This window comes from Tenrec ecaudatus, chromosome 1 (genome assembly GCF_050624435.1).
Source record: "Tenrec ecaudatus isolate mTenEca1 chromosome 1, mTenEca1.hap1, whole genome shotgun sequence".
Lineage (NCBI taxonomy): Eukaryota > Metazoa > Chordata > Mammalia > Afrosoricida > Tenrecidae > Tenrec > Tenrec ecaudatus.
In genome coordinates this window covers 16353872-16367686 of record NC_134530.1, presented here as the reverse complement: position 1 = coordinate 16367686, position 13815 = coordinate 16353872, and the positions used below count along the sequence as shown (strand labels likewise).

Below are 13815 nucleotides of genomic sequence, written 5' to 3'. Positions count from 1 at the left end.
ATTGGGATCTTGATAGTGGGGGTAGGAAGCATTTAGAAACTAGAGGAAAGTTGTATGTTTCATCATTGGTACACTGTACCCTGACTGGCAGGTTGAGTTTTTATGGGAGCAGAGAGCCTGGTGTTTCTCCTGAGGAGGGCTAGTGGGTTTGAATTACTGACCTTGCAGTGAGCAGCCCAGCATGCAGCCAAAGCTCTTACACAGACGCCAATGGCGGCTGAACCTATGTGGAGACTCAAACATGGACTTCGGCCTGCCATGTAAACTGTGAACTGAAGCTGGGTTTTTGTTTTTGTTTTGGTAGCCCTCTGTAAACATAGTGCTCAGACTTTAAGCTCCAATATAAAGGTTAGAATCTGGCAGGTTTTATCATTTCCGCCCCTGCCTTCACCAACTCACTGGGTAAGTCATATCACCTGCTGAGTCTCGGTGTTCCCATCTGTGAAATGGGAATGGTGTCAGCGTCGACTTTGTAGGTTTGGGAGCGGCAACAGAAGATTTACACGGAGCAGTTAGCGCTGGGCCGGCACAGAAGGATTACTGGCTGCTTTGACTTGTCTCGTTCTCTTTAGTCAAGCAAGCCTCTTCCTCCAAGGGAAGGAGGGATGGCTCCTGTCCAGCCTCTTTGGAAAAGTGTAAAAAGAATCGACCAAGAACCAATCTTGGGGACCTACGTGGAGCCTCCTCTCTGGGGGGTGGGCAATGGGAAGGTGGGTGAGAGGAGACGCCGAGCAGTGTAAGATAAGATAATTATTTATAAACTATTAAGGGTTCATGGGGGAGGGGACCGGGGAGGGAGGGGGAGGTAAAAAAGGAAAACGAGCTGATGCCAGGAACCCAAGTGGAAGGCGAATTTTGAGAAAGACGAGGGCAACGAATGTCTAAGGGTGCTTTACTCAATTGATGTATGTATGGATTGTGTTAAGAGTTGTATGAGCCCCAATAAAAAGATTTATTAAAAAAAAAAAAGAATTGAGGAGAACACAGCCTACCCAGCACAAGCCTTCCTAGGTGGCGGTAACACCCTGGCGGGCAGCCGGCTCAGAGAGGGTACCACAACGTCCGAGGTCACACAGCCAGCGGAGGTCGGGCTGGACGATGACCCCGGATCACGCTGTGTCACCATGTTGACCTCTCTGGTCAACCAGCCACCAAAGGTCGCCTTAGGGTGGAAGGCCGGCAGCCTGCACAGAGGCCCTGCGCTTAGTGGGCCCATCCAAGAGGGCGCCGATCGGACCGCCACTCGGCCTCCAGGGGGCGCCACACGCTTCCGGCGTGTGTTCCGGTTCCGGCTGCTGGACTCGCCGAGCGTGCTGGGAGCGGCGATGGCGGACAGCCCCGTGGCGGAGCAGCTGCTCCGGCGGCTGGAGGCGGCCGATGGCGGCCTGGACAGCGCGCAGCTGGCGACCGAGCTGGGCGTGGAGCATCAGACGGTGGTGGGCGCCGTGAAGAGCCTGCAGGCGCTGGGCGAGGTGAGCCGGCCCTTTGCCGCTGCACACCTTCCGTGGCGTGGCCCCCGAGGCCCGGGGGATGTGTGCAGGCCGGGGTGCGCGCCGGGGAGCGGAGTGTCTGGAAGCAGTGTGGCCCTTGGCCTTCCACGCTCATGCGAATGCAACAACTGTGCACTGAGGCAGGTTTGGCCTCGGGGGAGGGGAGCATGTCGTCCCGAAGGGTCCAGTCGGATGGTGGATATGCTCACATGACCAGAGTGGTGGCGAGAGCACAGAGACCCCAGAAGTGGCGGTCGACCCAGCTTGTAAAGGTCTGGGCGACTCCTGGAGAGGTGGCAGCAGCCCCGGATCCGCACTGATGCGAAGCCATCAATGGTAGGAGATTGCCACGCAGCGGCAGAATCGAGAGGCAGTACTCCTGGCAGAATCTGTATCTGCCACCCCGGGTATCGGGGAGCCAGGAAGCACAAGCAGGCTTCAGGAGCTGTCCAAGCCACTTTTGGGCAGGATGTGCCAGGGCAGGACTGGAAGTGGGGGGGTGGGCAGAGTCTGGCACATCCTCAAGGTGGAGGGGACAGTGGCTGGCAGCAAGAGGCAGCTGAGACAGAGCAGAAGGGCCAGACAGGAGACACATAGGGCTGGCTGGACCCATCGGTGGCTGGCTGGACCCCTGAGGCCAGGAGACAGGTCTGTGTTCTGTGTGATCTCAGCTTTCTCTGTCCTTTACCCAACCCGAGGACAATGGCATGTGTCTCCTCAATGTTGTGGCTGTGGCAACTGCTGCGTGGCAGCATCGTTCAGTAATTTGGTCTCCAAAGGGTCAGGGAAGACTGCCTTTGACATTGGACCCCTCTACTTTGGAGCCTGAGCTCCTCCGGGTGCCCCACAGTCCAAGAGGGTCATCGACCCGAAGAAAGAAGCAAAGCTGGGGCGTGTGCGTGCGTGCAGGATGACAGTACCCTAGTACAGGGATAGTGACCTTATGTGTGTCACAGGATTCAGTGGTGACAATTTGATGTGGTTCAACCAAATGACTCTACCGCTAATGAGAAGCTGTCTTAGTTTTAGAGAACATAGTGTCCATTAAGCCCCTTTCCGTGTTCACAGGCACTTAGGCATTACGGAAACCCTGGTGGCACAGCGCATGGAGAGCTGGTGTCGTAATGGGTTTTGCAGTAAGCGGCTAACTGACAGATGGGCAGTTCAAATCCACCAGCTGCTCTGAGGGAGAGAAATGAGGCTGTCTCCTGTGGAGTGTGAGAGCCCCCAAAATGCACATAGGGCAGTTCTCCTCTGACCTACAGGGTCACTATGAGTCAGAGTCATCTCAATGGCAGTGATGTCTTTTTTGGTTGGTGACTCACCAGGTCACCTGTTGGTCTCCTAATCAGGCTAGGAGTTCAAACCAGCCGATCCAAGGGGGGGGGGGGAGACAAGGCAGTCTACCTCTGTAAAGGCTGAGTCTCAGAAAGCCTTCAAAAGGTTTTTCTATTGGGGGGAGGAGGGAGGAAAAACATGAGGAGCTGATACCAGGGGCTCAAGTAGAAAGAAAAGGTTTTGAAAAGGATGATGGCAACCAAATGTGCTTGACTCGATGGATGTGCGGATTGTTGGAAGAGCTGTAAAGAAAACATTCCCTGTTCTCCGCAGTAGTGCTCCGAAGGAGAGCCTATCGTTATCCATCTCTTCAGGAGGAGGAAACTCAGGTAGGATAGGCAGATTTCCTGGAGTTGCACAGTGAGTGAGGAACAGAGCTAGGGTTAGAACTGAGGCACGAGGACCTGTTGGGTCCCCCGACCCTGCTGCTGTCTCCTTAACCTTGGCCCTGCCCTCATCCGGGAACCTCAGGCTCCTGGTTTGTCCCAGGGACTGTCCCTGACACTTGGAACACCGAGGCGCTAACACAAATCAGTTCACCTGAGACCTTCAAGATTGTCACAGACTCAAAAGATAGCAGTAGGAATTTGTTCTCTGCCAGTCGCCAGCTTAGAACTGGATCTCACTGGGGCAGGAGACTGGGCTCTCCTTGTAACTTCTGCTCAGCAAGAGGAATGCCACAGGTGACTCAGCGGCGATGTGAGCACAAGCAGCTGACACTGAGTCTTGTCCCCAGTAACAAGGTGTGCCTGGTTCTGAACCCTGCCCCTGCCTGTGCACCCCTACACACACACACACACACACACACACACACACACACACACACACCCCACTCTGCATCTCCCTGCAGGTCATTGAGGCTGAGCTGCGTTCCTCCAAGCGCTGGGAGCTCACCGCCGAGGGTGAGGAGATTGCCCGGGAGGGCAGCCATGAGGCCCGCGTGTTCCACAGCATCCCCCCAGAGGGTCTGGCTCAAAGTGAACTCATGGTAAGGGCCTGGGACCTGGACAAGGCCCTGGGTAGGGGTAGGGGTGGGGGCAGCCCTGGGGCCCCACCAATGATGGCAGCCTCTCCCCTAGCGACTGCCCAGCAGCAAAGTGGGCTTCAGCAAGGCCATGTCCAACAAGTGGGTCCGCGTGGACAAGAGCGCAGCCGACGGGCCCCGTGTGTTCCGAGTGGTGAGTCTGTGCAGGTGGGCGGGTGAGCAGGAGGGCGGGAAGCAGCCAGGCCCTGGCCCTCACAGCCACCCCGGCCCCTCCTCGCTGCAGGCGAACAGCGTGGAGGATGAGGTGCAGCGGCGGCTCCGCCTGGTCCAGAGTGGGGAGGCTGACAAGTTGGGCGAGAAGGAGAGGAGTGAGCTCCGGAAGAGAAAGCTCCTGTCTGAAGTGTGAGTGGGCCGGTGTCACCTGTGAGGGCCCACAGCTGGGGGGACGGGGAGGGCTTGGGGCTCCCCTCTCCTCCAAAGCCCCAGAGGTCCTGTAGTAAGAGTGATAAGAGCACAGCCCGCTGTACCACCTGCTGGCTATGTGTCTCGGCCAAGTCTACCTGTGTCTCTAGGCTTCTCTGCCCTTATCTACAACCAAAAAGCTCCCGTTCTTGAGGGGCAGCTGGAGCAGGACTGCCTGGCCCAGTGTGATCCCTTTCCAGGCTGCCCCGTGGTGGTGGCGGCAGTGTTCCCACTCTGTGCTGAGGGCTTGAGCCTCATGCCCTGGCGGCGCAGCGTGCTCTCAACCAGTGTCTGCTGAGTGAATGAGCCTGAGGAGCTGGAAGGAGGGAGTCAGGAAAAAGGATTTCACGTGGTGCCAAGTGCTGGCAAGGAAACAAAGCTAAATGACTTGTTGGGGAGTGGGGCATTGTGATCAGTGAGGGGGACTGGGCAAGACCTCTTAGGGGGTGCAGCCTTGGCACCCACTCCCCTGTTCCGGCCACAGGGTCCTGAAGACATACTGGGTGAGCAAAGGCAGTGCCTTCAGCACCAGCATCTCCAAGCAGGAGACGGATCTGAGCCCCGAGATGATCGCCAGGTGAGGGGGCCGCCCAGGAAAGGGAGGCCCAACGGAGCAGGGGTGGGGGCGTGCAGCTCTCATCCAACCTGGCACGTGCATTCTCCCCACAGCGGCTCCTGGAGGAACCTGTCCTTCAAGCCCTACAACTTCTCAGCCCACGGTGTGCTGCCCCACAGCGGCCACCTGCACCCCCTGCTCAAAGTCCGCACCCAGTTCCGGCAGATCTTCCTGGAGATGGGGTGAGCGTGGGGCCAGTGGCAGGGCCCTGCCGGGCAGGGGCAGAAACTGGACAGGGCAGGGCAGTCAGGCTACATCTCCCACCAGCTTCACCGAGATGCCCACAGACAACTTCATCGAGAGCTCTTTCTGGAACTTCGATGCGCTCTTCCAGCCCCAGCAGCACCCGGCCCGAGACCAGCATGACACCTTCTTCCTGCGAGGTGGGTGGGCCCTGCAGGAATGGGCCTGCTGCTTTTACAGGCAATCTCATGGGGCTCTCCCCCACCCCCCGCCTGACACCCTTCAGTGGCAGAGCTTCCTGGGGGCTCACAAGGCCTAGCCAGCTGGTCCCCTCAGACTCTGAGCGCCTCTCTCCACCACCCTGTTCTTTTCTTTCAACACACCAGGGCCTCGGGGCCTTTGTCTGGGCGGTGCTTTCTGCCTCCTTTGGTGTCATATCTCACCATGTATCTTTCATGGCTTTGCCCTAACAAACCAAACCCACCACCACAGAGTCAGTTACGGCTGACAGGGACCCTGTCTAGGGCTTTTGAGGCTGGTGTCTCGGTGGGAGTGCAGTGGGAGCCATCAGGGTTGTGGCCAGAGGGGGCCTGTTCCTGAAACAGGTTCTGGCCGCTCTAGGAGCGAGGGCCTGAGCTGCAGGGTCGCCATCTGTCCTCCGTGAAGTCAGTGGCATCGGCCCCTGCAGGTAGATGCTTGTTGACCAGCCTGTCGTTGCTCTGCTACCGTCAGATCCCGCCGAGGCACTGCAGCTCCCGATGGATTACGTTCACCGGGTCAAGCGGACCCACTCTCAAGGCGGCTATGGCTCGCAAGGGTGAGGCAGGCCCCGGGCCAGACGTGGTGGGAGGGAGGACAGGTGGGGTGGGTGGTGTCCAAGAGCCCAGGATAGACTTCCCCACGTCCCCTCCTGAAGGTACAAGTACCCCTGGAAACTGGATGAGGCCCGGAAAAACCTGCTGCGCACACACACCACGTCAGCGAGCGCCCGCATGCTCCACCGCCTTGCCCAGAAGGTGCGTCCTGGCCCATGCAGACGGGTGTTGGGGGCTCGGAGAGCGTCACCTGCACCTGCTGCTCTAACCCCCCACCGGGCGGGCCTGGCTGTCGTTCCCAGAAGCCCTTCACCCCGGCCAAGTACTTCTCCATCGACCGCGTGTTCCGGAACGAAACCCTGGACGCCACGCACCTGGCCGAGTTCCACCAGATCGAGGGGGTTGTGGCAGACCACGGGCTCACCCTAGGCCACCTCATGGGCGTCCTGCGGGAGTTCTTCAACAAGCTGGGTGAGCAGGCCAGCGCGGGTGGGCAGCCTTGGCCAGGCACACAGGCTGCCTTGATGGCCAGCCTCATCTCGGCCTCCTGCTCCCCACCCCCCTCTTTCCCAGGCATCACCCAGTTACGCTTCAAACCGGCCTACAACCCCTACACGGAGCCTAGCATGGAGGTGTTCAGCTACCACCAAGGTACTAGCAGGGGAGGGCTTGGCCGCCTGCTGACTACCGACGCCACAGCCCACCTGATCCCCACGCCAGGCCTGACACTGTCCCCAAGTGCCCTTTCTATCCCCTTTTCAGGCCTGAAGAAGTGGGTGGAGGTCGGGAACTCCGGGCTCTTCCGCCCGGAGATGCTGCTGCCCATGGGGCTCCCGGAAAACGTCTCGGTCATCGCATGGGGCCTCTCCCTGGAGCGGTGAGTGCCTGAGCTAGCCGCGTATCCCTCACCTGCCTGCCTGCCTGCCTGGGGCTTCAGTGGCATCTGTTCATTCAGCATGCTTGTGGGGGTGCTGCTCTGCCCTGGCCTGGTGCCCAGGCCGAGGTGGTGCTGACGTTCCAGTGGAGTGAGGAACTTAGCAAGATAGACCAGCAGATCCCACAGATGAAATCTAGGGTGTGGCCCATGGAAGTAAGGAGGAGGCAGGTGTGGTTGGAGAAGCCCCCCTCCCCCAGAAGAGGCAGCTGAGCCTGGAGGGAAGTAAGAATCCACCCTGTGGCTATCTGGGGAAGGTACGGCCTTGTGCCAAGGAAGGACAGCGAGTTGGCCAGGGCTGGGCCAGAAGAGAGGGACCAATAGAGCAGGCAGGGCCTGGTAGCTGAGAGGAGGAGGCACGGTGGGGGCCTGGGGAGCTGTGAGCAGAGAAAGAATGGGACCTGGCCTAGAGGTCAACTCTGCCCTGTCCCCCACCCCAGCCCCACTATGATCAAGTATGGCATCAACAACATCCGGGAGCTGGTGGGCCACAAGGTGAACCTGCAGATGGTGTACGACAGTCCCCTCTGCCGCCTGGACACCGAGCCAGCGCATGCCCAGATGCAGGAGGCTGCATGACGTGGGCCCCCAGGACAGCCCACCTTCCTCCCATCTCCCTCCTGCTCACCTCCTATGAATCTCTCCATAGTTAACTCCTTCTATTTATGGGGCCTCTGTGAGGCCAGCCCCCAAACCCCACTACCTCTTCTTCCCCACCTCCCCCAGGGGAGCAGGAGCAAGATCCATTGACCTTCACGATCTGCTCCCCAACAAGGGTGGGCCGCAGGTTGGCCACTGGCTAATAAACTGGGCTGTCACACTCATCTGGTGCCTTTCCATTGAGGGCAGGGGTCTTAGACGCTCGACCTGCCCCTTGGTGTTGGCCAGTCTAGGTGCTGGTACTGAGTGTAAGGGGTGGTGGGTTGGGGGTCTTGGATTTGTGGGAGCCCTGGGAGGAGCATGTACCCCTCACCCACTGCTGCAGCTCCTATTTTAGGGGAAAGCAACAGTCTCTCGCCCCCTCTGGAGGGCAATGCTTGGGAGTGGTGGGCGTCTGGATGGGAAGGGAGAAACTGCTCTTTTCAGCAACGATTTTCTCAGCAACACCAAGCCAGCAGAGTGGAGTAGAGCCCACCGACCACGTGGAACAAGATGCCACATCCCAACCTTGGTTTGTGGAAAGATCTTAAAGCCGGTCATAGCCACCGGGATGCTCATCCCACATCCTCCGTGGTAGCTTGCAGTTGGACAATTTCTTTCTTTTTTTTTCTAATCATTTTATTGGGGACTCAGACAACTCATCACAATCTCTGCATACAACAGTTGTATAAAGCACATTTGTACATTCGTTACCCTCATCATTCTCAAAACATTTGCTCTCCACGTAAGCCCCTGGCATCAGCTCCTCATTTTTCCACCTCCCTCCCTATCCCCCCTCCCTCATGAACCCTTGATTATTTATAAATTATTATTTTGTCATATCTTACACTGTCCTATGTCTCCCTTCACCCACTTTTCTGTTGTCCTTCCCCCAGGAAGAAGCTTATATGTAGATCCTTATCATTGGTTCCCCCTCTCTACCCCACCCTCCCGGTATCACTACTCTCACCACTGGTCCTGAAGGGATCATCCGTCCTGGATTCCCTGTGTTTCCAGTTCCTGTATGTACCAGGGTACATCCTCTGGTCTAGCCAGATTTGTAAAGTAGAATTGGGATCATGATAGTGGGGGGAAGGGGAAAGCATTTAGGAACTAGAGGAAAGTTGTATGCTTCATCCTTGCTACATTGCACCCTGACTGGCTCTTCTCCCCACAACCCTTCTTTCTGTAAGCGGATGTCCAGTTGCCTACACATGGGATTTGGTTCTCCACCACACATACACCCTCATTCACAATGGTATGACTTTTTGTTCTTTGATGCCTGATACCTCATCCCTTGGACACCTCGTGATCACACAGACTGGTGTGCTTCTTCCATGTGGGCTTTGTTGTTTCTCAGCTAGATGGCCGCTTGTTTACCTTCAAGTCTTTGCTATATATAGCCAGATGCTATATCTTTTTATTTATTTTTTAATCATTTTATTGGGGGCTCGTACAATTCTTATCACAATCCATACATCCATTGTGTCAAGCACATTTGTACATTTGTTGCAATCATCATTCTCAAAACATTTGCCTTCTACTTGAGCCCTTAATATTGACTACTCGTTTTCCCCCTCGAGTAGAAAACCCTGTGAGTAGCTGCTGGTTTTGAACTTTGGGCCCTGCAGATCACGGCCCAATCGGGAGCCACTAAGCCATCACAGAAGGTGCTATCTCTTTTGATAGCTAGTTACCATCAGCTTCACTACATTTGCTAATACACCCACTTTGTCTTCATCCGTCATGTCGGGAAGGTGAGCATCATGGAATGCCAGTTTAATAAAGTCCTTGCATTGAAGGAGTACGTGAGTGAAGGCCCAATGTCCATCTGCTACCTTAATACTAAACCTATAAATATATGCACATAAATCTATTTCCCATCCTCATATATTACATATGTACCTGCCTTTATTTAGACCTCTATAAATGCCCTTTGCCTCCTAGCTCTTCAATTTCCTTTTTCCTCTTGTCCCACTATCATGCTCAGCCTTCACTTGGGTTTCAGTAATTCCTCTCAGTTAAAACATTACCCTTGATCACGCCCTACCAGGCTGCCTACACCCTCACCACCGTTTTGAATCACTTGTTCCCTTGTCCCTGGGTTTGTTAACACCACTTCCTTCCCCCCCAACTCCCCCTCTTTCAGCATTTGGACGATTTCAAGGTCCTGGTGATACCCAGTAAGCCTTCGGCCCCCTCAGACCTAGGCTGAGCTCGCCTGAGACCCTTAAGGTCAAATCTATATTTCAAATAAAGACTAACGATGCACAAGAGGATAGCTTCCTGCAACTGAGATGCACCTTCTGGGTGCCCGTACTGGTGTAGGGACTGAAGACCCAACCAAGCCTCTGCCATCACGTCCATTTCTGACTCATAGCACCCCTGGAGCAAGATTAAAACTGTTCCGGGGGTTTCTGAGACCAATTCTTTATGGAAACAAGCAGCCTCATCTTTCTCCCCCAGGGCAGTGGGGGACTTTGAACTGCTGACCTTGGGGTTAGCCCACTGCACCATCAGTGGATAAATCTAAGGGCATTAACGTGATAGTCGGGCTAGTCAGCCAAAAACTTGAAACCTTGCAAGGTGTGGGGGTGGAAAAGATACAGGTAGCTGTGAGGGGCTAAGAGCAGGTACATCAGCCAACGATTTAAAACTCCCCAAGTGTGAATGGAAGGAGGAAAGGAGACCGTTGAAACAGATGAGAATGTTCACACGCTAAAGAATGGGACAGGTGTCACCAACTTGTGTAGAAATTGTAGGAGTGGAGCCTGAACCGTGTGAACCTTCAACAAAAGTATGACTTGAAAAAGTTGGGGAGATTGGGCATTGATGCAAATGAAGAACTTCCAACACATTAAGGGTCCAGAGGGAAGCCACATTGGGAGGTAAAAACTACCATTGAGTCCTTTCCTACTCACTGTGACCCTGGAAGGCAGGGTGGCATTGCCCTGTGGACTTCCGAGAGTGGGTCTGTGGGAACAGAAAGCTTCATCTTGCAGTTAACCCACTCTAGCACCGGGCCTCCCACATTGGGAAAAGACGGAAAACATCCGTAACGGTTACGCTTAAAGCCCAAATATACTATGAACTCTAAGAAAAAGGCAATCCAACAGAAACGCATGTCACCGAAAAGCCTACCAAATGTCCAGTAAGCATTTTAAAAAGATGGAAAAAGAAACTAATTTGTCACCCCTCCCCCCCCACACACGTGTCCCGTCCCCTTTGTCACATCTGAGCAGTTGCCCACATTTTCTTTTCTTGGGTCCTCATTTCTACCTGGCTGACAGGTTTGAAGCCCAAGGTGCTTGTCCTTCAGGGACCCACCCCGAGGCTAGCCCACTCCTCAGTTCAGTGGCTATTAAGAAGCTTCATTTTTACTGCGTGAATGTATCTGACCAAACGTGGCTTTGTATGGCATGTATGCAAAATTCATACAATTGATAGCACATCAAAATCCTGAAACGTGTGTGTGTATGTGTGTGTTGGTTGGACGTGTGCACACACAAACCTGCAAACAACTCAGAGATGTCTAGGCAGCTAAGGAGCCCTGGCACATGGGTTACATATATGTGTAGCTGCTAACTAAGTCAGGCGTGTCTAAGGTCAGCCAGCATCTTATTACTGGTGGATGATGATGCCATCAGATTCTAACTCACACTGACCCTGCATACAATGGTCTGTCTGGTCCCATACCTCTAGCAAAATCATTGCTATTTAAACCCATTGACTGAACTGTCCATCCATCTTGACCAAGAGATGAGCCATTCAGGGTGTAGTGTAGCAACAGTGAAACATACAACTTTCCTAGTTTCTAAATGCTTCCTCCCCTCGCCCCCACCCATTATCATGATCCCAATTCTACCTTACAAATCTGGCTAGATCAGAGGATGTACACTGGTACACATAGGAACTGGAAACACAGGGATCCAGGACAGCTGATTCTTTCAGGACCAGTGGTGATACTGGGAGAGTGGGGTAGAAAGGGAGAACCAATTACAAGGATCTACATATAACCTCCTTCCTGGGGGATGGACAACAGAAAAGTGAGTGAAGGGAGATAGACGTCAAACAAAATAATTTATAAATTATCAAGGGTTCATGAGGGAGGGGGGAGCAGGAAGGGAGGGGGGAAAATAAGCTGATGCCAGGGGCTCAAGTGGAGAGCAAATATTTTGAGGATGATGGCGATGAATGTACAGATGTGCTTGACACAATTTATATATGTATGGATTGTGATTAGAGTCGTATGAGGCCCTAGTGAAATGATTTTTTAAAAACCAACATTTTATTGGGGGCTCATACAACTTTTATCACAATTCTTACATCCATTGTGTCAAGCACATTTGTACATGTGTTGCCATCATTCTCAAAACATTTGCTTTCTATTTGAGCCCTTGGTATCAGCTCCTTGTTTTTCCCCTCTTGCCCTGCCCCCTCCCTCATGAACCCTTGATAATTTATAAATTATAATTTTACCATATTGTCTGATGTCTCCCTTCACCCACTTTTCTGTTGTCCGTCCCCCAGGGAGGGAGTTATATGTAGATCCTTGTGATTGGTTCCCTATTTCTACTCCACTTTCCCCTTACCCTCCTGGTATTACTACTCTTATTATTGGTCCTGAGGAGTTTATCTGTCTTGGATTCCCTGTGTTTCCAGCTCTTATCTGTAACTGCACATCCTCTGGTCTAGCTGGATTTGTAAGGCAGAATTGGGATCATGATAGTTGGGGAGAGGAAAAATTAAAGAACTAGAGGAAAGTTGTATGTTTCATTGTTGCTACACTGCACCCTGACTTGTCTTCTCCCCACAACCCTTTTGTAAGGGGATGTCCAGTTGCCTACAGATGGGCTTTGGGTCTCCACTCAGATGGGCTTTGGGTCTCCACTCTCCACTGCCCCTCATTCACAATGATTTGATTTTTTTGTTCTTTAATACCTGATACCTGATCCCGTCAACACTTCATGATCACACAGGCTGGTGTGCTTGTTCCATGTGGGCTTTGTTGCTTCTCAGCTAAATGGCAGCTTGTTTATCTTCAAGCCTTTAAGACTCCAGATGATATATCTTTTGATAGTTGGGCACCTCAGCTTTTTTCACCACATTTGCTTATGTCTTCAGTGATCATGTCGGGAAGGTGAGCATCATGGAATGTCAGTTTAATAGAACAAAGTATTCTTGCATTGAGGGAGTACTTGAGACTCAATGTCCATCTGCTACCTTAATACTAAACCTATAAATATATGCACATAGATCTCTTTCCCCATCGTCATATATAAATGTTTACATATGCACATGCCTGTATTTAGACCTCTATAAATGCCCTTTGCCTCCTAGTTCTTTCCTCTATTTCCTTTTACTTTCCTCTTGTCCCACTATCATGCTCAGCCTTCATTTGGATTTCAGTAATTCCTCTTGGGTACATTGCCCTTGATCACGCCCTACCAGGCCTCCTATACATTTATTTTCTATTGTGCCCTTGGTGCCAGCCCCTCTTCCCCTCCCCACCCTCGTGGCCCCTTTGATAAATTATAAATTATCATTTTCATATCTATATGGCATGGATTTTATCCTCGAAGCCCTCATAGAGTGTATCAGTTCCATGAATAGAGGAATGGGTTTGAGAGGGAGTGATAATCTCATGCTTCCTCCACTCTGAGACAGAGCCCAGATTCAAACCCAAATCCTCCAGAATGGGTGTGCAGCTCTCGGCTGGACTGTGAGTAGCTGAAGGGCAGGCCTGGGAAAGTGCCTGAGTGACCTGAGTGGATCTCTCCTGCTTCCAGGTGGCATCTTGAGACATGTCCCAGAAAGGGGCGGTAACCCAACCTGCAGTGACTTCCTAGTCAGCTGAAACAAAATCGGCAAAATCCTTGCCTTGCCTCCTGCCAAGTCATGCCCCATTTTACCTCCCACTGCCTCTCCCTGGTCTCCATTCACCCTTCATGCCCAGTCTCCTGAGACACTGAGCATGCTCCTGCCTCGGGGTCTTTGCACACACTTATTCAAGTCTTCCTATTGGTGGTGCCTTAGAGTCAGCTCTGAATCACAGCCATCCTATGTACATCAGACTGAAACGTTGCCCAGTCCTGCACCAGCCTCACAGTCGGTTTTAGGTTTGAGTCCGTTGTTGCAGTCACTCTGTCCATCCATCTCGTCGTCTTCCTGTTTGTCACTGTCCCTCTACTTTATCAAGCATGATGTCCTTCCTAAGGACTGGTCTCTTCGGATTACATGTCCAAGGTATAAGACAAAGTCCCCTTTCTAGCTTTAGTTGGCTTACTTGCCCTATTATTGAGCTGCACAGTCCCTTGTAAATTCTGAGTATTGTGAGCTGTGGTGGATCTGGC

At 53.2% G+C, this 13815-nt stretch overlaps 1 protein-coding gene across 1 annotated transcript; it reads left to right on the top strand.

The window, feature by feature from the left end:
• Nucleotides 1-1300: 1300 nt before the first annotated feature.
• FARSA (phenylalanyl-tRNA synthetase subunit alpha) lies at nucleotides 1301-7647 on the top strand. Its single transcript, XM_075547856.1, has 13 exons — nucleotides 1301-1472; nucleotides 3679-3816; nucleotides 3908-4006; nucleotides 4097-4215; nucleotides 4760-4852; nucleotides 4945-5073; nucleotides 5159-5274; nucleotides 5807-5891; nucleotides 5991-6090; nucleotides 6192-6360; nucleotides 6463-6540; nucleotides 6652-6766; nucleotides 7264-7647. The coding sequence occupies exons 1-13, from the start codon at nucleotides 1326-1328 to the stop codon at nucleotides 7400-7402; spliced, it is 1527 nt and encodes a 508-aa protein (XP_075403971.1). The 5' UTR covers nucleotides 1301-1325; the 3' UTR covers nucleotides 7403-7647.
• The last annotated feature ends 6168 nt before the right edge of the window (nucleotides 7648-13815 follow it).